The sequence below is a fragment of the Rhamphochromis sp. 'chilingali' genome (genome assembly GCF_963969265.1).
Source record: "Rhamphochromis sp. 'chilingali' genome assembly, chromosome: 2".
Lineage (NCBI taxonomy): Eukaryota > Metazoa > Chordata > Actinopteri > Cichliformes > Cichlidae > Rhamphochromis > Rhamphochromis sp. 'chilingali'.
In genome coordinates, this window is record NC_137930.1 from 10,184,840 (window position 1) to 10,206,672 (window position 21,833).

The following is a 21,833-nucleotide window of genomic DNA, read 5'->3' on the forward strand; positions in this document are numbered from 1 at the left end:
AGTATTTCATGCTTGTAAAGTTTCAGATCTTTGAAGATGCATCTTTATAGAACTGCAAATATTCTAAGTTAGGGATTTTCTATTTTCAGAGGAGAGAAATTTTAACCAGGGCCAGAGGAAAAGCCCAAGAAAGTTAATAAATATATGTTTGTCAATTGGTTTCTTCTTTTTTTTAAAAAAAAATTCTTAACTGCTCAGAAATGAAAGTAAAACCAGTGTTGTGTAGGTATTACTTGTGTCCTCACTGCCGGCAGGAGCTACCTTGGGTCATGTGGTTCTGTGGTTTTCTTTACATCACAACTGTGGATGTTCATTTTTTATGGGATCTGGAACTACACATAAATCATATTATTTTCCTGTTTTGATGTAAAATATAAATTTTTATAAAATTATTGGATTTGAAATAAATTTTGTGAAAGGTGAGTTCAGATTTTACTCGAGTAAGTAAAAAAAACTGGGGCACTGTGTAAAATGTTAATAAACACAGAATACAGTAATATGCATGATAGAAGATTAAACTTGCGTGTTAAAAAAATTATATCAAATGTTTAATGATACCAACACATCCTTAAAAACTTAGGACGGGGCTTTGTTTTCCACTGGGTAGCATCCCCTCTCCTTTTAACAACAGTCCGTACACATTAACTGAGGATCAGCTGCTGGACTGAAGATATGGACTATAAACAAGCCAATTTTTCACCTGGACTCTTCTACTATGAATCCAGTATGTGGCTTAGCATGGTTTTGCTGAATTATGAAATACCTTTCCTAAAAAAGACACATTTTTAGATGGGAGCGCATGTTTCTTTAAAACCTGTATATATCTTTCAGCATTAATGTCTTTCCACATGTGCAAGCTGCCAATTCCATAGTCAGTAATGCATTTCGTCACAGTCAGATATAAGTTTTGACCTTAGTGCTGGTAACAAGTTGGATGGTCATTTTTCTATTTAATCAGAAAACATGGCATTCATGTTGCTGCCGTCATTTTCAAAACAACCTAATTTTTTCATGACATAATAACAGATCTCTGTTTAATTTTTCAGATGTGTTATAGGTTTATGAGATCTGCAATTTACTGCATTCTTTTTATTTACATCTTACACAGCATCCCTTTTTTTTATGGTTATACATCAAAAATGTAATAAAGTACTGTCCTTGTGTATGTGTTTGTGCGTCCTGTGATAGTACAATGTTCTCCACTGCTGACCTCTGTGCCTGATCCTGCTGTGGAGGCCTGCCCATTTCATTAGCATGTTGGAGCAGCGAGCCTGGCTTTAGAGGCAATATCCCTGTCAGCAGATTAATCTAATACCTCACCGCGCACACACACACACACACACACACACACACACACACACACACACACACACACACACACACACACACACACACACACACACGTGTATATACACTTATGCACAAAAAACACATGGAGGGACAGAGGACAATATGTGTTGTGTAAGTTGAAAGAAATGCCCCAATGCACAGGATACAGATACAAAGATGCATGTCCAGCTGAGCCTAGTACTTTATGACATGCTCACAGATACACATGTGCACATACAAGTACGCATCTAATATCTCGGCTCACCCATGACCTACTTTTCCTAACCCTGCTTTGCTTTTTGGCAACAACATGTAAGCTGCAAGTGAGGAGAAACACAACAGAGCTGAAGCTGAACACAGTCCAGTTCAGGTCACTTTCAGGGTGCTCAGTTCACGGTGAGCCATTCATGCAAAACTTAAGGTTTCATTGAGTTAAAGTCAAGGTCTGATTTTGTGAAGTTTACCGATTTCCCTTGTGCTATAGAAGAATACTTCCATATAACTTTAGATCAAATCTGTGCAATTAACCAGACAGCTGATATGAATTCACTCGGGCAAAGAGGCGAAGATCTATGTAACTTTCTCACTCAGACAGTATGAGACTGCATTTTAGCTTTGGAAGAGATACAGGAATTAATAACAGATCGATACTAGTATCATTTTATTTGTCTTAGACAGGCAGGATAATACAGACATGTCATCCTATATGGTCGTTTTACATCCTCTCAAAGAGCGGTATAGAATTATTTAGGTTAAACTGTACTTTATGGTGGTTGCATCTTGCAGTCTGTAGCACTCCATACTGTGCCAAGCTGTGTGTAAAGCTTATACCTTTATTTTGAAGGGTCATACGGGTTGTTATTGCCTTGGATTATTGGCTTTGCTGGTCCCACTTTTGTCAGTTATACTGTACCACTTTATTTTATTGGTGTTTACTTGTGTAATGATTCCAAACAACACGTAAAACATAAAAACAAGAACATTTTTAATAGGAATGTACTGAAGCACATTTTCAGCAAGTTGTCCGGTAGCACACTGGGTTAACTAGTGCAGAGCTTCCCAAATTGTGGGGCCCTCCCCCTAGGGGGGGGTGCAGAGCCATTGCGGGGGGGCGTGGTATGAAAAGGGGAAAACAAAAACGCTTGGACACTGCTAGCACGAGGCGCCCACTCAAACGCAAAGCAGGAGATGAAGCATCGCTGAATATGTTTCCAAACCAACTTCATTCGAAGCCAAAGACTAGAAAATATGGTGAAGCATATCTTCCCTTTGGTTTCACCTGCACAAGTGCCGAGGTAGGTCTCCCCTGCAGAATTGTGTTTCCCTTCGTGGGGAGCACGCGCTGGGCTCTGCACATCACGGACAAACAGTATCCCACATTCTTGATTTTTAGTTCACACACACTTGTTGTAATGACTAATTACTCCTGTCATTTTGGAGATGTTAGCTCTTTATACAGTAAAGTTACAGCTAGAGCTGGGCGATAGAACGATAACGATATGTATCGTGATATAACTTTTACTCGATAGAGAAATTAAACTATCGCGATAGACTTCGCCGCTCTTGTCCTCTTAAAAAAAAAAAAAAAAAAAAGGTCAGCCAATCCAAATTAAGTAGCACAGAGCCGAACCAATCACAGCCGCAGCGTCACGTCGCGTGACTTGTTTGGGAGCAGCCAGCGGGTAATGGAGGAAATGAGTGTGCCGACTAGAAAAATCAACCGAGCGTGACCGAAGAGAAAACAGATGATGGTTCCAACGCCGGAGAGATTGTCGAACGGAAGAGCCATAGAAGTTCCGTAGTGTGAAGGTATTTCGGCTATTTCAAGTCTGACAAAAAACAGAGTAGCGTGCACTGTAAATTGTGCCGAAAGCAAGTCTGGAAATACAATAAACTGGTGCATGCGTCACACTGCGCCACGTTATTGTTTCGGTGAAATGAATTTCTACAATACTGTTAATTCTACTCTCTGAAGTGTTTAAATGCTTACATATACACACAGTTACTGTCCCTCCACACATACGACTCGGTTCTGCTTCTATGCCCCAGCTTTGTTTACTTTTTCCCACCGAGGCTTCTAGACTTCTGATTGGCCAACATTTCTGCACGGTTAGGAATCTAGCGCCACCTGCTGCTTTGGCATGTTCATAGCAGCGTTTTCCTTCATTTCTGCCTTTATGTGTGGACGGGATTATTTTTTAAAACGAAAATGGAAAATCTCAGTTTTCAAAAATACCCGTGGACGTAGCCTCAGTCTCTGACTGGAAGCGCTAATTCGTCATTCGGCTTTTGTCAGACTAAAGTAACTGTTAAAACTGTTTGAAAAGCTAAGCTATACAACAAGGAGAGATTGAGAATTTCCTTTTAGTTCTCAGTTTATTTGATATTGACAAAAGTTAGTCAATTTTGTCTGTTCTTCTGTAAAACAAACTAAGATTTATTTTTAGAATTAATATTTTGTTTCTAAGTGGAATTGACAATTTAGTCTGTTTCGTTTGTTCTATTTTGAAACTTAAACGCTTTAGCGGCTGCCTTTTGTGTAGTTTGTAATATTTGCCTTTATTTATCTGAAAAAGTCTCATGTTCCTTAAGTACATCTACCCTGTTGAACTTATTATGGGAAATAAATATTTAAATAAAAACAAGCTGCTGATTATTTCACATTTTACTTGTGAGCAATGGCACATTTAAATCTTACAAATATAGTTATTTGGCTTATATCGTGATAGATATCGTTATCGCCTGAAATGAAAAAAACATATCGTGATATGAAAAAATCTCATATCGCCCAGCTCTAGTTACAGCAGATACAAATAACATCAGGTCGTTCCTGCCACGATTTGTTCCCTTGGTTCAAATCACGGACAAACAGTATCCCACAGTTGTTTATGTTTTTGAACCCATTTTGCACAGAGAGGCATTTTGTGAAAAATGTATTGATAGCAATGTTGAATATTATTACACAGGGAAAAAAACAACTGCAGGTAAAATAATTACACCGTGATGCCTCTGCCTTTCTAAATGGAGGGACAGTAACAGAAACAGCTGTGTTTTCAAAAATACCCATGTAGGTGTGGACGTAGCGTAAAAGAGTTAGTAGTTTATTTTATTACTACCTGTAATTTATTGCAGGTTACTTGTATTTGCTTAATTGTTTACTAAATGTTTGAGGGGGAAGGCGAACATTTTTCTTGTAAAACAAAGGGGGACCACGCAAAAAAGTTTGGGAACCACTGAACTAGTGCAAGTTTATCATCTAATAATTCTTATTGAATAGTTAGTACAGCTGATAACTGATGTGCATTGACAACATCATCCATGGTAGGATCAATTGCACTCTTAAAAATTTCCCTCAAAAGGGGAAACTCATCAAAGCAATCTTCTAATAAATAAAGTCATACAACCGTAGTTACTACCTTCATACCACATCTGTGAAGCATCTGTTTTTATGTTTATTTTTCAAAATAGAAGTGCTGATCTCCAACGTCTTCATTCTGAATTGTGGACTGGGCTGTGCCACTTCTCTTTCTATTATCCTGGTTGTGAATGAAGTAGAACAAACCACTGTATGAAATCTTCAGGTTTTCTTGGGCAATTTCCTATAGGGAATACCCATCATTTCTTAAAACATGTCTGATTGATTTAAGCAAAAAGCTGCTTTTTTAGGAGAATTTTAAGACTGTAATCAGACTCAAATTGTAGTTTTATCATGAAAAACTTGCATTAAGTTATTTTAACTGCAAGAACTTTGCTGGTAAAGTGGGATCCACGGTGTGTTAGAGACAAATGGGAAAGAGTATTTTTGAACAGGGCAGCTGTAGCAAGACAGGAACTAAATGGAGTGTCTTAGAAAGATGCAAGTCATAACACAGGTGCTTTAATACTAGTTGTAGATATTCATCTATACAACTGTCACGCTGGAGGCTGTTTTGAGAAAAGTGAATGTTTGACAATTACAAAATAAACAGATGACATATGGGTAGCGTTAACATTGATAATAGGTTATGAAATACCCAAGAACCCTGTGGTGCTATATTTGGCTACACACAAGAGCTGAGGAAAGCTACCTTGTCTTAGTTGCAACAGAAGAGGCAGACTTGAGCAAAGTGGGAGTAACTGTCTGGACATTACTGATGAAATAAATGATGTGGAAAGACACACAAAAAAGTGGACTCCCTAGAAAATCCATTGCAATTGCAATTTAAAAACTATTACATGTGTAATAGTAATAATAGTTTTTAATAAAGGTTTCTGTAAAGTGTCCTTCACATATACTTTTTAGTGTTTCTTCTTGAATATTCCGAAAAACTGTGGAATATAGACTTACAGAAGTCTATGAGGTCAGCTGTAGACACACTAAAACATTTGGTTGCATGCCTGGGGTACTGGATCCTCCCAAGTGATCCCACGATGAGCCTAGAAGGCATAAGATGTGTCTTTTTGTGGTCCATAACAATGTATGTCAGCAACTGCTAGTCAGTTTTAGTTGAAACCATCTTGTACTTAATATTTGATTCAGGATTGTCTTTTTCATTCTGTTATTTGGCACTATTATTTTTAGTGTGGTTACATTAGCCTCAACTGTAAATGCACTACTAATTAGCAAATGTTAGGTTTCTAATTCAGAAGCCTAAGATGCTAAATGTTTATAAATGTAGTTTGAAGCTTGTGGACATAGCTATAACTGTTGATGCTGTGTCACAAGAACATATTGCTTAATCCGAAGGGCTCTCAAGTCCAAATGAATCAGTTAATTGGAATGTGACCAACTGGTATTTTATTTCACTGGAAACATTATTTCACAATGGTAAAACAAGAGTGTATAAGAGGGATTAGGGATCAGTCATGCCTGTGTTTTCATACCACAACAAGCTGTATTGACTGTCTCCCCCATCCCTAGGACTCAAGTAGATGGCTTTTCTTTGTAAGTTTCTTAGCATGTTATTAGGAAATTTCTTGGGATGCACTGATACATGGGTCAAATATCAGTAATGGCTGATATTAGCCTTATTGACTGATATCAGCGTATAAGATTGTATTTACCGATAACAAAGGCAGATACATATCTGTTGTGTTAAATTTTCAGACTTTGTTGACTTGATACAAAGGATAAAAAAAAAAATCTTTAAAAATAAAGATAACATCGGTTTCAGCTTTGGCTGTTGTTTTAAGCACCGTTATCAGCCTGGAATTTAACACTCTGCTTATCTGTAGAAATTCCAGATCTGTAAAAACTTGAAAAATATCAACAAATATAGAATTTATTGCACTGTATGCTAAGTTCTTACTCATTTGCCTTAATAAGCTACCAGTGACTCACCTTTGTTGTATACACATGCATCACTACCAGCAGGAACAAGAAATTGGTTTATGTAATTAGTACATCATGAGATCTTCCTCTCTTCCCCTGGTGCCCTTTAGTCTTCTGGTGCAGCCTCCTGTGCTGCTGTTCCTGTTGGCAGTGACTCACCAGTTTCTTTACACAGACAAAGTCCTCCTGCTGGCCATCCGGGAGGACGGCCTGCAGACTCAGAAAGTGTCAGTTTTTATGAGCCGCCTTGTAGGCAGCGGCAGTCAGATGGGAAAATTTGAGTTGCTGAAGTCAATGAGTAACTGTCTTCCTTCCTGTTAGCAGTGACCTCAAGCAAGCCACTTCACCCCAGCTGCTTATACTTTTCATACTGAGCTGCTCCCAATTTATGCGTGCAGCAGTAAGACTGTGTGTTTGTCACCGAGGTTTTGATTACTGACACGTTTTTCACATGGTTCAAGTATGAGATGCAAGAACTAATCCTAATCCTTGTCCTATTTTAGGATGGGACAAGCACTCATACGGTTACCATGGAGATGACGGACACTCCTTCTGCTCCTCCGGGACCGGCCAACCATACGGGCCGACATTCACCACGGGTGATGTAATTGGCTGCTGCGTCAACCTCATTAACAACACTTGCTTTTACACCAAAAATGGCATCAGTTTAGGTTGGTGTACATGTTAAGATCCTTTTATTTTAAATTAATTGATAGAATGTCATTTAGCATCAACTGGAACCAATGTGTGTGTACGTTCTTAACTCTAACTGGGTTTGTCTTTCTGTCCTTTAGGTGTTGCCTTCACAGACCTCCCCGTAAGTATTCATTATAGCCATGTTTTCCCATCATAACCCTTCAGCACTTTCCTTTTATTAATAAGCCCAATTTTAATAATTTTTGTTTCGTGTAAGTGATATCAACTGTGCAGCTGCCCATCTAATTGCAGTTTATTTTGCCATTTGGGGTCAGAAACCCTTTCTGTGTTTTTGGATCCAGTGGCTGATATGACTGGAATGTTTCAAAAAGGAAAGATTGGTTTAAACTAGACTACAGTCTCCACAGTTCAAAGTAGCTGTACATGCAGAAACCAAACAGGATCTAACCCAAGCAGCCTTCATCTGAGTGCTGATGTTAGTTTCATATCCTGTTAGTGGGTTGTTTTTTTGTTTTTTGCAAAAACCAACAAACAGCTGTTTGTCCAGTGACTCTTGTCTATTATGGAACCTGAGGTATTCCATAACAAAAGTGCTTTTGATGACATTTGATTTTGGGACAACCCAAAATCAAGTTTATGTATTTTTACCCATGTAGATCGTTTTGGTGTGGGTTACTCAGTTAGCAAGTTTTTAATTTTGTAAAACAAATTTGCACTTTGTGGTCTTTAATGCACAAAAATACATTTGGGGAACTCTGCATTAATATGTCTTTTCAAAAACTGTGACCAAGTTACATCAAAAGTCCACAGACTTTGTTTTGAGCAGTTTCATGTAAGAACTATTTTGATTGTTTACAGCCACTAAAATACAGACGTGTGCAGCTAGTTAGCATTAAAGCTCCGCCTAAGAGAGACACCATCAGTGTTTCTATCCTGTCACAATTTAACTGCCATGAACAGCTCATCACACATCACAGAGTTGGTGGGTATACACCCAATTCCAAAACAGATGGGACGCAGTGTAAAATGCAAATAAATATGAAATGCAGTAAATTGAAAATCATATAAACCCATATTTTATTCACAACACAACACTTAAAACATGTGAAATGTTTAAATTGACAAAATGCACCATTTTGAATTAGATGGTAGCAACACCTCTCAAAAAGTTTGACATGGCCATGTTCCACTGCGTGGCATCCCTTCTTCTTTTAGCAACAGTCTGAAAACTGAGGAGGAATATTGTCCCAATCTTGTCTGATGTAGCATTCAGGGTGCTGGATCTTCTGTGTTGATTTTTTTTTATTCACCAAATGTCACCAAAAAGTTGATTCTGTTCATCTGGACGTAGCGTTTTGTGGGAGAAACGTTTCGTCACTCATCCAAGTGACGTCTTCAGTCTCAGCTGACTGCAGGTTTCCCCAGTCTTATAAACAACCTCCCAGCGCATTGTTCCTTCAGTGGGCTGGTTTCAGTCATTATGCAAATGTACTGTTTATAAGATTGAGGAAACCTGCAGTCAGCTGAGACTGAAGACGTCACTTGGATGAGTGACGAAACGTTTCTCCCACAAAACGCTACGTCCAGATGAACAGAATCAACTTTACTTTCCTGGATAATTGAGAATGCATCAAGACGCAATTCACCAAACGTGTTCAGTTTTTGAACTAAAGACAGGCCACTATAGAGTTTCAACACTGCCCCTTGCGCACAAAGATTTCACCAGATTTCCTCAATTTTTTGATATATTGTCAGTCTTTGGAATTTTACATTGAGGAATATTATTCTGAAAATGTTCCATAATTTGTTCAAACAGTTTTGATGCTCATTTTATACCCAGTCGTGTTACTGACTTCTTGCCAATTAATCAAATTATTTGGAGCTTTTTATTTTTAGTACTACTAAAAATAAAGTACTACTACCCTTTGTTGTCCCATCCCAACTTTTTTATAACATGTTGCTGCCATCAAATTCAAAATTAGTTAGGTTTTTTTTTTTTTTTTAAAATAATGAAACGTCTGCCTTTAAACATTTTATATGTTTTCTATTTTCTATTGTGAATAAAATATGGGTGTATGAGATTTGCAAATCATTGAATTTTGTTGCACAGCATCCCAAACCTTTTAAATTTGTGGTGGTACTCTGACCCGATTGTTGGAAATCATCACTGTTAGTATGATCACCAACAACTGTATAAGTGTAGATATGCTATAAAATAGGGGAAAATATGATAAATTCCCCTTCAGGCTTTGTTTTTTGAAGCGTTTGATGCAACGCTGTAATGTATTCATTTTTTTAAAATAATATGTAAATATTATTGTGGCTTAGTGCCAAATCAGTTCTGTTTACTATTTTACGTTTCTACCAGCCCAACCTGTACCCCACTGTGGGGCTTCAGACCCCCGGTGAGATCGTAGACGCCAACTTTGGCCAGCAGCCATTTGTCTTCGACATTGAGGACTACATGAGCGAATGGCGGGCCAAGATCCACGGCATGATCGCTCGCTTTCCCATAGGCGAGCGGCTGGGGGAGTGGCAGGCCGTCCTACAGAAGTAAGATTCAGCTCCAACACCTTCACACACACACACACACACACACACACACACACACACACCATAATACTTTATCTCAAAGCCATAAAAATGACAGCAGCAATGTTGTGCAGGATGGTGGTAGAAAAAATATTGGAAAAATACCAGTAGCATATCTACAGTGGAGGAGGACCAGTGGATAAAAACATATTGTAATATTTCCTTTCAAGAGAGCTCGTCTCTCTGGAGCCATTAGCACTTTTAATGATATCATGTAATATTTCCCCTCAGCTGAGTTCATATTTAACAGGAAGTACCCAGAAAGATGTTTTCTTCTTGAAAACAAAATAAAATGTTTCTTATTCTGACAATGAATAACGAATCAGCCCACTAAGTTTTGTGTGTGCATATCTTATTTCTTTAACCATAGAGCTCCACTGTTATTCTAAAACTGTTAAATACACACCACGGAGCCACACTGATATCACTGAATATTTCTTTGGCATGTCATCCTACGTACATTCTCCTTCTTCTGCAAAAAAAAATCCCACTAGAGAAACAATCTCTAAAACACTTTTTCCCCCTGTTTTATTGATATTTGTTAAAAGCAATGCTGGCCGGCGGTTTCATTATATTTCTAAACCTGTATGAAACAGTGAAAATACTACATGTGTGTATAAATATTTATCTTGACTCTGGACAGATGTTTTCAAGCTGTATGCCACAGTCACAAAGTTCTAAAGACACCTAAACCATTCTGTCCATATTCACATTGCCTTTCTTGGTGTAAACGTCGTACAGATGAAATATTTCTAATTTGATATTTTCAGAGAAAGATAAATGTGATATAAAAATCTTAAAGTTAGTGAGGAGGAATCAGAAGGAAGATTTTTTTTATTTTGTATTATATACCTTGTTTTTTCCTAGTATGGTTTCCAGCTACTTGGTGCACCATGGGTACTGTGCCACTGCAACAGCCTTTGCCAGAGCTACAGAGACCATGATACAAGAGGACCAGACATCTATAAAGAACAGACAGAGTGAGTGCACACAGCAGTGTGTGCTCAAAGGGAATCATTAGATTTTTCTCTATTATATTAGAGGGTGTGGGGTGTTACTTGTCTCTGTTGATGTATTGGCCTCTTTCAAATGTTTGTTTTGAAAGCTTGAATTCTCCAGATGTTGAGTATATTGTAAAAACCATTCTGCTTTTCATCTAATAGGAATACAGAAGCTAGTGCTGGCAGGGCGGGTTGGTGAGGCCATAGAAGCAACTCAGCAGCTTTATCCCGGTCTGTTAGAACGCAACCCCAATCTACTATTCATGTTGAAGTAAGTCTGCTGTATAGGGTGGGTTCAAAGGCAAGCATGAATTTGCCGCCACAGCTATTATGGACGTAAAATCTGCTTGATATTTAAATGGCTTATTGTCCGGTGAATACCAGTAACACTGATTAAACTGGCCTCTAGGTGTCGCCAGTTTGTGGAGATGGTGAACGGTACAGACAGTGAGGTTCGCTGCTTGACGATTCGCTCCCCAAAGTCCCAGGACAGTTACCCCGGCTCACCGTGCCTCAGCCCCCACCACGGAGCCAGCAACACACACCTGCACACCGGAGGTACATCACACAAACAGGACTGGCTTTCCCTCTACCTTTAAGTTTATTTATAGGTCTTTGTTTCCTCTCCTACTTTACTCACTACCAGGTTCAGACAGCCCCACCTGTAGTAATGGGGTGACTCCCCCGAACAAGTCAAAGAGCCACAGCAGCAGCGGCAGCATCAAATACCCCAGCGCATCCTCCTCTGCCTCTTCCTCCTCCTCCTCCTCCCCTTCATCCATCAACTACTCTGAGTCCAATTCCTCCGATTCCACCAAGAGCCAGCCGCACAGTGCCAACAGCACCCAGGAAACCAGGTGAGAAGCCCTGACAGCTTGTTTTACAGCTGATACGTGTAGACCTGGAGTCTGTACTGTGGTGCAAGTTGAGCATGCCTAGGATATCTTTCCCTCATCTCATTTCACTTACCCTAACTTTTGGAATCCAGCTAAGTGGTTATCAACTCGATAATTCAGGGATACCAAATCTAGCTGCAAGTCTACTTACATGCAAGTCAAAGTCAAACACTTTAAGTGCTTTGACTTGAAAAACATGATATTAATTTAAGCACATTTAAATCCAAGAAAGGAAGGAGGCAAGAATGTGCGTTTATAGCCTCATCAGTATCACGGCTCTGTCATTAGGAAACAGGAAGATTGGACTGTAATTACAGCTGTGTATTCCATTAAATTAACTTGTTGCTGGGGCACCCAACAGCTTGCTTGTTAAGGCTGTCATTACACCTTAAAAAACTTAATGTGCTATTTAAATGAACAGTGGCTTGTAAAGCACTATCAGTCTTATTCTTTCAGCTACAACCCTTTAAACGGTCTGAGAGCAAGTACAGAACAAATATAAAAGCATAATTCAAACCATTAGGTAAGCTTACTTGCAAATGTTATATAAGGTCAACAAGTAAAAGGCTTAGCCGCCCTGTTTGATGACTGCAGCGCTTGCAGGAAAATTAAATCGCTTGCAGCCAGGAGGAGGAAAAACCAAAGACCTAAGAATCTATATTTTTTATTAATGTTCATCAGAGAAACACAGCCATTAGAAAATCTCTAGAAAGTATAGACTATGTGCATAACATTGTCTGGGGGATCATCTTGGAATGGTGATGTTATTTTCTAGAGATTAACTGGTCAGTATGCACTTGTTTAGAGTTGTTGTTCTTGAATGTAACCTAATCTGAAGCGGGTTAGGTGTGCAGCTGGATTAAAAATGGCAATGATAAGAAGTGAACCAACCCAAACCCAAGGTTAAACCAAAACATTGAGGTGATGCAGGTTGTATTATGTTTGCTGACAGTTGTTCGTTCAGTGATGGCAGGGGATGTTTCCCTTCATTATTTAATTTTAGGCATAAATATAAGAGATAGATAACATAAGCTAATAAAGGTGTTAATGGGTGCAGAATATTTGTTCAGATGCTCCAAATGCGGTGTTTGGCACGGGGGGGGGGTGTTAGTAAAGATCGCATGTTTTCTAAATAGTTCATTATTGTGATACTACCCAGGCCTAAAATGTTCCTTAATATTGTCTTTTACACTCTGTGTGTGTGTGTGTGTGTGTGTGTGTGTGTGTGTGTGTGTGTGTGTGTGTGTGTGTGTGTGTGTGTGTGTGCAGTGACAGTGAGATGGAGATCGAAGCAGAGCACTACACCAACGGCGTTGTTGAGGGCTCCTCGGCGCGGATCATGAACGGAACATACAAACATGAAGAAATCCTTCAGCCAGACGACAACAGCATTGGCAATGGAGTCACAGGTACACGAAGAATACACACGTGCACTCAGTCACACTCCTGAAAATGTCTTGGTCTTTATACTGCTTCTAGCCTTTATATTTCCTCTTGCTTTAGACTTGATCCACCTTTCTTTAGGATGTTTTTACAGTGCGTTTGTGTGTGTTTCTCCACCAGATGAGGTTTGTAGTCACAGCAGACAGCTTTGTGGTGGGAACCAAGCAGCCACAGAGAGGATGATCCAGTTTGGACGGGAGCTGCAGGCGCTCAACGAACAGCTGTGTCAGGAGTACGGCAAGAATACCACACACAAGAAAATGTTACAGGTACACACACATTCCACTGCACATGGGCTCGAGCTCAACAAACAGCTACAATGCCAAAAAACAGATGTGATGCAAGGAGTGGGCTGAGGAGATTTGTTTCTGCTGGCACCAGTTAAAGTCCTGGTTATAGTATTCTGTGCACGCTGCAGAAATTGGACGGACTTATGATTTATAATGTGCTGTTGTAAAACAGATAAAGTCAAAGTTATTTCTGACAAGCAGTAGTTTCCAATGTACAGGAAGATCCTAAATCAGTCTTTATTTGCAGGGCACTTCATCTTTACAGTTTAAAGTGTTTTACAGGTGACTGACAAGAATTTAAGGAAACACAAATAAAAATGGTGAAAAAGTAAATAAAAAACATTTAATTAAAAAGACCAGAGTAAACCATTTATCTCTGGATTTTTTTGGATATGTGAAACTTCTTCAGGTTTTTTTTTTTTTTGAGTTTTAAAACAAACATTTTTCCAGTATCATTTGATCATTTTGTATTGATATTATCATACATACCCCTCTTTTTAAAACTTCAAAAGAGGGTTATGCATGTATTGAAATGATGTGCTGGGACACTGTTTTGGCATTCTCATTTTTGTCCACCAGGGGGCAGAAATGTAGGCCTATATACCATTAAATACCCACTTGCATACTCAGCAGGCAACATTATCATGTCATCACCCTCATTAAAGTAAGAATACTTAGAATAGCATTATTAGTTGTTTGTATTATTTATATTATGATCACTCATTAGGTTATCCACGTTTTAGTGTTTGTGGACTGGTGAATATTGGAAACAAAAAATGAAAAGAGCCTGGTTAGGATAGATTAAGGCGCCTGTTCTCTTTTTGTCTAACTCTAAGTGTTATAGTAGTTTTCTGTCGGTATAATAGGATAAAGACATGACAGGAAAGACTATGAAATGAGTAAACGCAGGACAGTAGCTCTTATGACTTGTCTTCATAATTTATACTGGCCAAACAGTTGTGTCTCGTTAGCTGGTGCCCAGAATGTTAATGAATACTTTGTAGCTTTAGGGCTATTAAGGAAATCCAAAGCTGGAGAGTGTTCTGCACTGCAGGGATTCAGCTGTGTTGTATTCACAAAGGATCTGTGTGTGTGTTTGTGTGTGTGCGTCTCTCGCTGTGTCTCTGTGTAGGATGCATTCAGCCTGCTAGCGTACTCAGATCCCTGGAACTGCCCCGTGGGCCAGCAGTTAGACCCTACGCAGAGAGAGTCACTCTGCTCTGCCCTCAACAGCGCCATACTGGGTAAAGAGCAAAGCACAAACATATTCTGTGGGTTCCGCTCATACATACAAAACTGTGCAAAGAAAAGACAAATATGACTTTCTGTCTTCTTCACCTTAACGATGATAATATCAGAGCTCTGAAGGGGCCAGTGCTGGTATTTAGACCCCTAAGTAAATTGCCCCGACAACATAGTAAACTATTCATTCTCTCTTGAAAATGTACGAATATGCCTCCAAGTTCTAACATTTGACAAGCTTTAAACTGTACACTTTTAAGCTTTCCTACTTTGGAGAAATACAAGAATGTTTTTATATTTAATACATTTTATAAAGTATGTTTTCTTTTATTCAACAAATAATATGTTTAGCTCCTGCAGAATTACTTTTAATGTTTGATTTACATGATGGAGAAGACTTTTACACAGTACCGTATGTGCTCAAACTTTTTAAGAGAATGCCTTCATTCTGGTTTTGCCTTTGATTAAAAGCCAAAAATGTTTACCTCTAAATCAAGGAAAGCAGCAACAGATGGTATTTTAAAGTCTCGTGGCCATCTAATTAATTTGATGTTACAAAGATTGCTTTTTGTCTTTTTCTTTTTTCTTTTTTACAAGAATTAAATCAACACACACAGTGATTTTTGCTAGATGACATTGTTTTGTTGCAGCAGTTCCATATGCAACTCCAACAAGATCAACAGAATGAGGATTTTCAGTTGAATATAAGAATAGAAATCCAAAAAAAATGTCCTTTGTCTTTATAGAATATTGTTATCAAACACCATTCAAAGCCAAGAACAGAGGTTTATGGCTAGAAACCTTTCAATAGACAGATTGCAGTATGGCAAGATTTTCAGGGTTTGCTTGACATCTTGAATACACATAAAGTGGAAGCGAGCACTGTTTTTATTAAAGATAAATGAAAAGGGTTAAAGAAAGTTGTTTTTAAAAATTATAAAAGATATTATGCTAAAACATTAGCATGTTAGCTAAATGAGCTAAATGTAAACAAACCAGATTGTGTGGTGGTTCCTATCTTTAACAGAGCTCAGCATTTATACAAGCATTCAGTGAATCAAAAGGACATGTGGTTAAGAAAGTCAGCACTTAATTCCCTTAATGTTCACGTATTAGAACAGTGTGTATCGCTTGTACCAAGGTTATTATGCTCAAAGCTAGGTGTAAAAAAACATTTTAATTAACTAAATTAAAAAATAGAAATTAGACTTTTGAAAAAATAAATAAATAAATAAATAAATAAATAAAACTAACTGAAATGATATTTTGAACCTGGAAAACGAACTAAAATGAAATGAAAATATAGAAGAAATACCCTGAAACACCTTCAGAAAGTTCTGTTTTTATTGTAATACCTGTACAGATTTTCCTTTAAAACTAAAACTAACACTGAAACTAATAGAAACTAAACTAAACAAACAATAAAAACTAACCCAAAACAAGAAAATTCACTCTGGAAACAAACTGAAATAAAACCAAAAATAAAAACCAACTTGAAAGGGGTAAACTATAATAACTTTGTTATGTTCACATATTCTGCTTTTTATTTCCTTGCTTTTAGCCATAGGTAGCAAATTTACTAAAAAACAAATAAAAAAATCAATCAATCCTGACATTATTAATATTTTCACTGGATTTTCCCCTCAAGGCATACAAAGGTTCATATTAATATGAATATTAAGTTGTCATTTTCTGCCACCAGTAAGAAATGTTGCCTTTCACAAACAGCTGTAATATCTGTTAAAAATGAGATGAGATGATCAGTGCAAACCTAAACTATCTCAAGCCAAGCAGAAAGGAGCAAGAATATTTGATTACTTTCTTTGTGATTCTTTGTGTTTTTCTTCATCAGAGTCTCAAAATCTGCCTAAACAGCCTCCACTGATGCTAGCGCTCGGTCAGGCCACGGAGTGTGTTCAGCTCATGGCCCGAGTCCGGTCTGGTTCCTGCTCCTTCGCCAGAGTAGACAACTTTTTGCACTAGCCCAGGTCCAGGTGTGTAAATTCATATTTAGGAGTAATCATCCTTATGTGAGGTGGACATTGTAAATAAGCTTAGCCTATAAATCCTGTAATTATCTGAGGTCTGAAACGGGGCACTGAATGTGACTCATAGTAAGGTTTGCATGGTGACTGGCATGTTTGTCTTAAAGGTATGGATGGAGGACAACCTTCATCTCCATCTGTTATTGTCTTTAATTACAGCTAATGTGCACACATGCCTCAAATGGGGGGGGGAAAAAAGGATAAAATGCTCTCCCGCTGTATTTCTATCAATCATGCTACATTCATTTCATTACCCCACATCTCTCCCACAGGTTATTGTTAAGTAGCACTGAGAGAAGACATGTCCAGCAGGTAGTTGTCATGGCAACGGAGGAAGGAGCGTTGGTGCATTTGGCTGTCCATCAGACCGAGCCAGCAGCACAGGCAAGAGAGGCAGAGGAGAGAGAGAGAAAAGAAAGGTTCCTTTTTATTTAGTATTATAAAATAAATAAATGTGTGACACTATTTAAAGATAATTATTATTCTGTTCATCTAGCCTTTTTTTCTTTTGTTTTTTAGTTCTTTTGTGTCAGTTTGTTGTGCTCATCCTGGAACAAAGAAATTGTAAACCTCCTTCTGATTCTTCCCTTCTGTTTTAACGGGTGGATTTCTTCTCCCTGCTGTCAGTATTGATGTTCTTGTTTACCATATCACAGACCACAATACCCAAAAGCTGGTTTCCACAGTCATCGTGACGCCTATAGGCCTTTTTTTTTTTCTCAATTAGACACGGCGGATCTTGAAATACAAAAGGGTTCAAACTCGTCATGAAAATTATTCCAGAAAGTCAAAGAAAATCAAAATTCACTGGACAAAGCTTCCAAGTCATACTCTAATATGTCTGTGCGAGCTAGCAATTTTTTACCCAAAGAATAGGAGACTTTCTTAAAACTTTACCCATGTAAAAGAAAAAAAAACATAATTGAAGGTCCTCTGTAGCTGCGAACGCTGCCGGGAGAGAGGGTGATGACAAGAGACTACAGTGGAATATTGGAGGTGTTGGAGCCTTGATTTTACCGTAACAACCACAACGTCGACCAATCAGCGATGTGGTTGCAGGTGGCAGAGCTCGGCAAGAGCTGCACCGAAAACATCCGCCTTCAGGACCAAGTCTTACACTATTTTAATGGCCACCTTGATGCCAGTATTGAGGAAGTCAGTATCAAACTCAGCTTAACAAGCGGTGTGTGTGTGTGTGTGTGTGTGTGTGTGTGTGTGTGTGTGTGTGTGTGTGTGTGTGTGTGTGTGTGTGTGTGTGTGTGTGTGTGTGTGTGTGTGTGTGTGTGTGTATGTATTCAGGGCACACCCCCTGAGATTTAATTACTGCTGCCCTTTTTTCCTTCGCCATCCTCCACAGCCTGACCTGCTGTGTGCATGTGCTGTTGCAAACACTGTTTCAGAAAAAAAGGAAAACCATCTTCCGAACACACGTGTAGTTTTTTAGGGAGCACTGTGTGATCTTTCGTTTTGATTTTAAAGATTGTGAAAACCAGTTCTGGTTGTTGGGAAAGTTTCTCTCTTTTTGCCTTACACAGAGCCCTTTAGGTTTGTAAAACAAATTAGTCCCAGAGTTCTTTTCAATATGTACAATAACATGATGGTAAAACAGTCATTTTACCCTTCAGGCTAGCTGCTGGCCACAATGAGATTTACATGCAAGTAAAGACAGTGCTCAGGTCCGCTACTTCCTGTTTTGGTGTCAGGTTATACCTGCCAACAGTCCTGTTTTTACAATATTTCCCTCATACTTAAAGCTGCATAATAAGTTTGCTTTTTTTGTCCGAGTATTCTTAGCTGTCTCTCAATTACTATCTACATGCAGTCCACATACTACACATATTATCAGCCAAAACAGATTCAAGGCGTGTCTTTGCAACAGCTCCCTGCAGAGGCAGGATTCCTGTGTTAGCTGTTGCTCCTTTAATGCTTTACCCGTCAACAAAGACGAGAGCACCACTTTAAAACACGCTTAAAGAATAACAACCAGGATGTGTGTGACAGGTAAATGCAGTCAATATTAGTGCAGTAGTACAAACACTGCAGATTGAAATAGAACATTAGGGTAAGAAGTTTCGTAGGGCAGCAAGCCATGATCCGAGGTAGACGGTGGTAGATGTCATACAGTGCATGACATCAACAAATCTCTGGGTGTTCGAGACCAAAATGCTGGCAGGTATGAGTCAGATCAGTACGAACAGAAGTACAAAATACCGCTTCCAGACACTTCTCACTTGGCTTGATATTCAAATTAATTAAGAAGATATTACGACTTTAAATTACTCAGTTTTACACGGTCAGTTCACAGTTTTCATGTCAGCTTCGGCACCCTTAGACCTTTTTCCACAGCAGAGACTCTGGGTTATTATGAGATAAACACAGATATAATTTGTAAGAAAACAAATGAAACCACTCAGACAAGGCTCCATTTTTATGTGTAATAGAACTGAGCCATCATTAAAACTTGGTCCAAAAGTAACTTTTCTCATGACAACTTAAAATATCTGCTTGGACGAAAAAGGCCTGTTAGGCTTCACTAATATCATCAAGTAAGTTTTGGTTAGTGCTTTAGCTAGTTTTTTACTAACTAGCTGTACCTCACCACCTACATGTTAGAGAAGCCATCTTTATTTTGTCTGCTAAGGACTTTGTTTGAAACTACGCAGCTAAAACACAAACTAATTCACTAACTGGTGGCTGACAAGGTTGATTCTTTTGAATCAGCCAATCATTTTGCTGCTCCTCAACACACTGTACAGTAACTAGCCTTTGTTTTAGCAAGACCACATGCTACCTGGCTACATTGCTAGCGGGCTCAGCTGCTTTTAAGCTCACATAGCCGAATAGTACAAAACGTTATTTCTAAAATATTTCTTAAATGTTTGCAAAAACAAAAAAGACCAAAAAGCCACTGTGTTCCTTTCTGTAACACACATGAGCTAACGTGTTAGCAGGCCTGGTTGAAGTTCAGTCGTTTATGCTTTAATGGCTCTTTTTTGGCTTCATTTTTATTTTACAGGAGCCACACTTGAGTTAGAATATATTTGGAGGTAACACTGATATTTTTTCCGTTCTTTAGTATTTGGAAAAGCTAAAATGGAAATCTTGAAGGGATTTCACAGGAACTATTAAACATGTGGATTCAAAGCTTTTTGTTTTCATCAACTCAACTTTCTCAGGTTGATACTGTTTCTACACAACAAAAATGGCAGCCAGTCACAATAGAATAAAACATTAATTGAGTAACTAACCCGTTAATTACTTTCACAATGTTAGCTCTGTAAAGTTGGCTCACGCTGCAGCATTATTCACTTCATTTTTCCCGTGTGTCGGAAGCATTAAGTTTAACTACCACCCCAGTCACATGTGTTTCATTATTTGGTTTTAATGATAAACATGTTTTCCTCTGTAAACATATGAAATGATTTCTTTTCTACAAAGTGGACGGATAATGTGTGACTGACGAAACGTTGTCTCTGTCTGCTTTGTCGTGACCTGGCGAGCGGCGTGCTGATCCACCCTGAAGTGTGTATTTCTATTCATAAGAGATTTTCCGTCTAGGTTATGTGGTCATATCTTTTTAGCTGGTGTTTTGTTTTTGTTTTTCTAAACACCTTCTGCTAATGTAGGATTTATTCTAATAACTACACATACAGACACACCCACAGCATCTGCCTCTGCAGCTGTACAGGACTTCTGTTACACACTATTGAAAGAGAAACCTCTGTTACACACCTGTAGGGGGGGGAAAAAAAATCTTGCTGCTGTCCTGTTGTTTTTGGACTTGGGCTGCATCTCAGCGGTGTTACCACACAGCTTTCCCCCATTATCCCCATTATCCAGCCACTGACATGCTCAGTGACCGTTAGAAGGAAAGGAGATGCGAGCAGTTGTAGAAACGAGCCCGAGGCCTCCGAGGCTTCCCGAGAGGCCGGAGAAACTGATTTAGGCGCCGCAGCTGTGCACAGTTGACTTCTATCATGATTTTGGTTTCAGATTTTCACTTTTGAGTTTTAGGAAAAAAATAAAAATGTTTTAAAAATGTGAAATGAGTTACCCTCTACTTAGCATGACTTGTAAAACCTTTAAAACAATATAAAAAAAAAGGAAAAATGATAATTACAAAAAAAAACTATGTACTGGAACTATGTTAAAAAAAAAGAAATGTTTTCTGTTTAATTTTGACAGAATTATTTTTATTAAAATACATCCATAAGCATATGATCGGTGTCCCGTTTTTATTTGGTGTAATTTCTTTTTTTCTCAGGATTTGAGTTCGTTTGTGAGTGAGAGGCAATGACAGCTGTAAACACTTGTACAAAACATTAATGTTAGTAGAGTATAATCTAAAAATTTAGACACATCTGCTTATTTCACTATTGTTATCTTATAAATAATAAACTCACCAAATACTTCATTAGTTAAACCTATTCAACTGCACTTTATAGCACTTTAATCAACCAACCCAATGGCTTCTTTGTGTCTTCCTACAGCAAAGGTAGGAGAGGGGCTGGTTGTATTAAGAGATTTGATTGGGCAATCCAGTGTCAGCATGAAAATGAACCAATGGACTGCTGTCAGGGGCTCTTCAGACTGGCTCATTGGCCCAAAAGTGCATCGGCCTACGGGGGAAAATCCCCGGTACGCCAGATTATCAGTCCAGGCCTGACCTCAGTGCATTTAGGCATGTAGGCATAGTCATGCCTTGTTAATGGCTGTAAACAATGTATGCTAAAAAGCATCTATGGACTCACAACATGTGGACTGCTAAGCAGATGAGCTACAGAAGCAGAAGAATTTTCATGGTCTCACCCAAACTGAAGCCAGAAGATTGGTAAAAATGTTGTGATGAGTCTCAGGTTTAACATTGAGATGGTGGGGTCATAAACAGAAAAGTGTGTACCCATCTGTTTTCAGCCTGATGGTGTAATGCTATGGGGGATATTTTCTTGCCATATTTTGAGCTCCTTAATACTAACTGAGCATTTCTAAATGCCAGCCTACCTGCCACTGTGACTGCAGGGTCTTCA

The 21,833-nt window shown here is 38.6% G+C and overlaps 1 protein-coding gene across 3 annotated transcripts in view; it reads left to right on the forward strand.

Moving 5' to 3' along the window:
* Nucleotides 1–20,679, forward strand: part of ranbp10 (RAN binding protein 10) — a 44,966-nt gene extending 24,287 nt beyond the window's left edge. The window contains exons 1-13 of one of the 3 annotated variants that reach the window (XM_080870421.1): nt 2,480–2,624; nt 7,144–7,311; nt 7,435–7,457; nt 9,666–9,850; nt 10,757–10,869; nt 11,053–11,161; nt 11,300–11,448; nt 11,537–11,747; nt 13,056–13,195; nt 13,350–13,498; nt 14,652–14,763; nt 16,614–16,755; nt 17,079–20,679. In XM_080870421.1, the coding sequence (XP_080726547.1) occupies nt 9,762–9,850; nt 10,757–10,869; nt 11,053–11,161; nt 11,300–11,448; nt 11,537–11,747; nt 13,056–13,195; nt 13,350–13,498; nt 14,652–14,763; nt 16,614–16,744 (1,203 nt within the window). In that variant the 5' untranslated portion in view covers nt 2,480–2,624; nt 7,144–7,311; nt 7,435–7,457; nt 9,666–9,761 and the 3' untranslated portion in view covers nt 16,745–16,755; nt 17,079–20,679. Of the gene's footprint in view, nt 1–2,479; nt 2,625–3,012; nt 3,139–7,143; nt 7,312–7,434; nt 7,458–9,665; nt 9,851–10,756; nt 10,870–11,052; nt 11,162–11,299; nt 11,449–11,536; nt 11,748–13,055; nt 13,196–13,349; nt 13,499–14,651; nt 14,764–16,613; nt 16,756–17,078 lie in introns of those variants that run through there. The other 2 variants (XM_080870422.1, XM_080870420.1) reach the window with 2 other exon arrangements.
* Nucleotides 20,680–21,833: the final 1,154 nt, after the last annotated feature.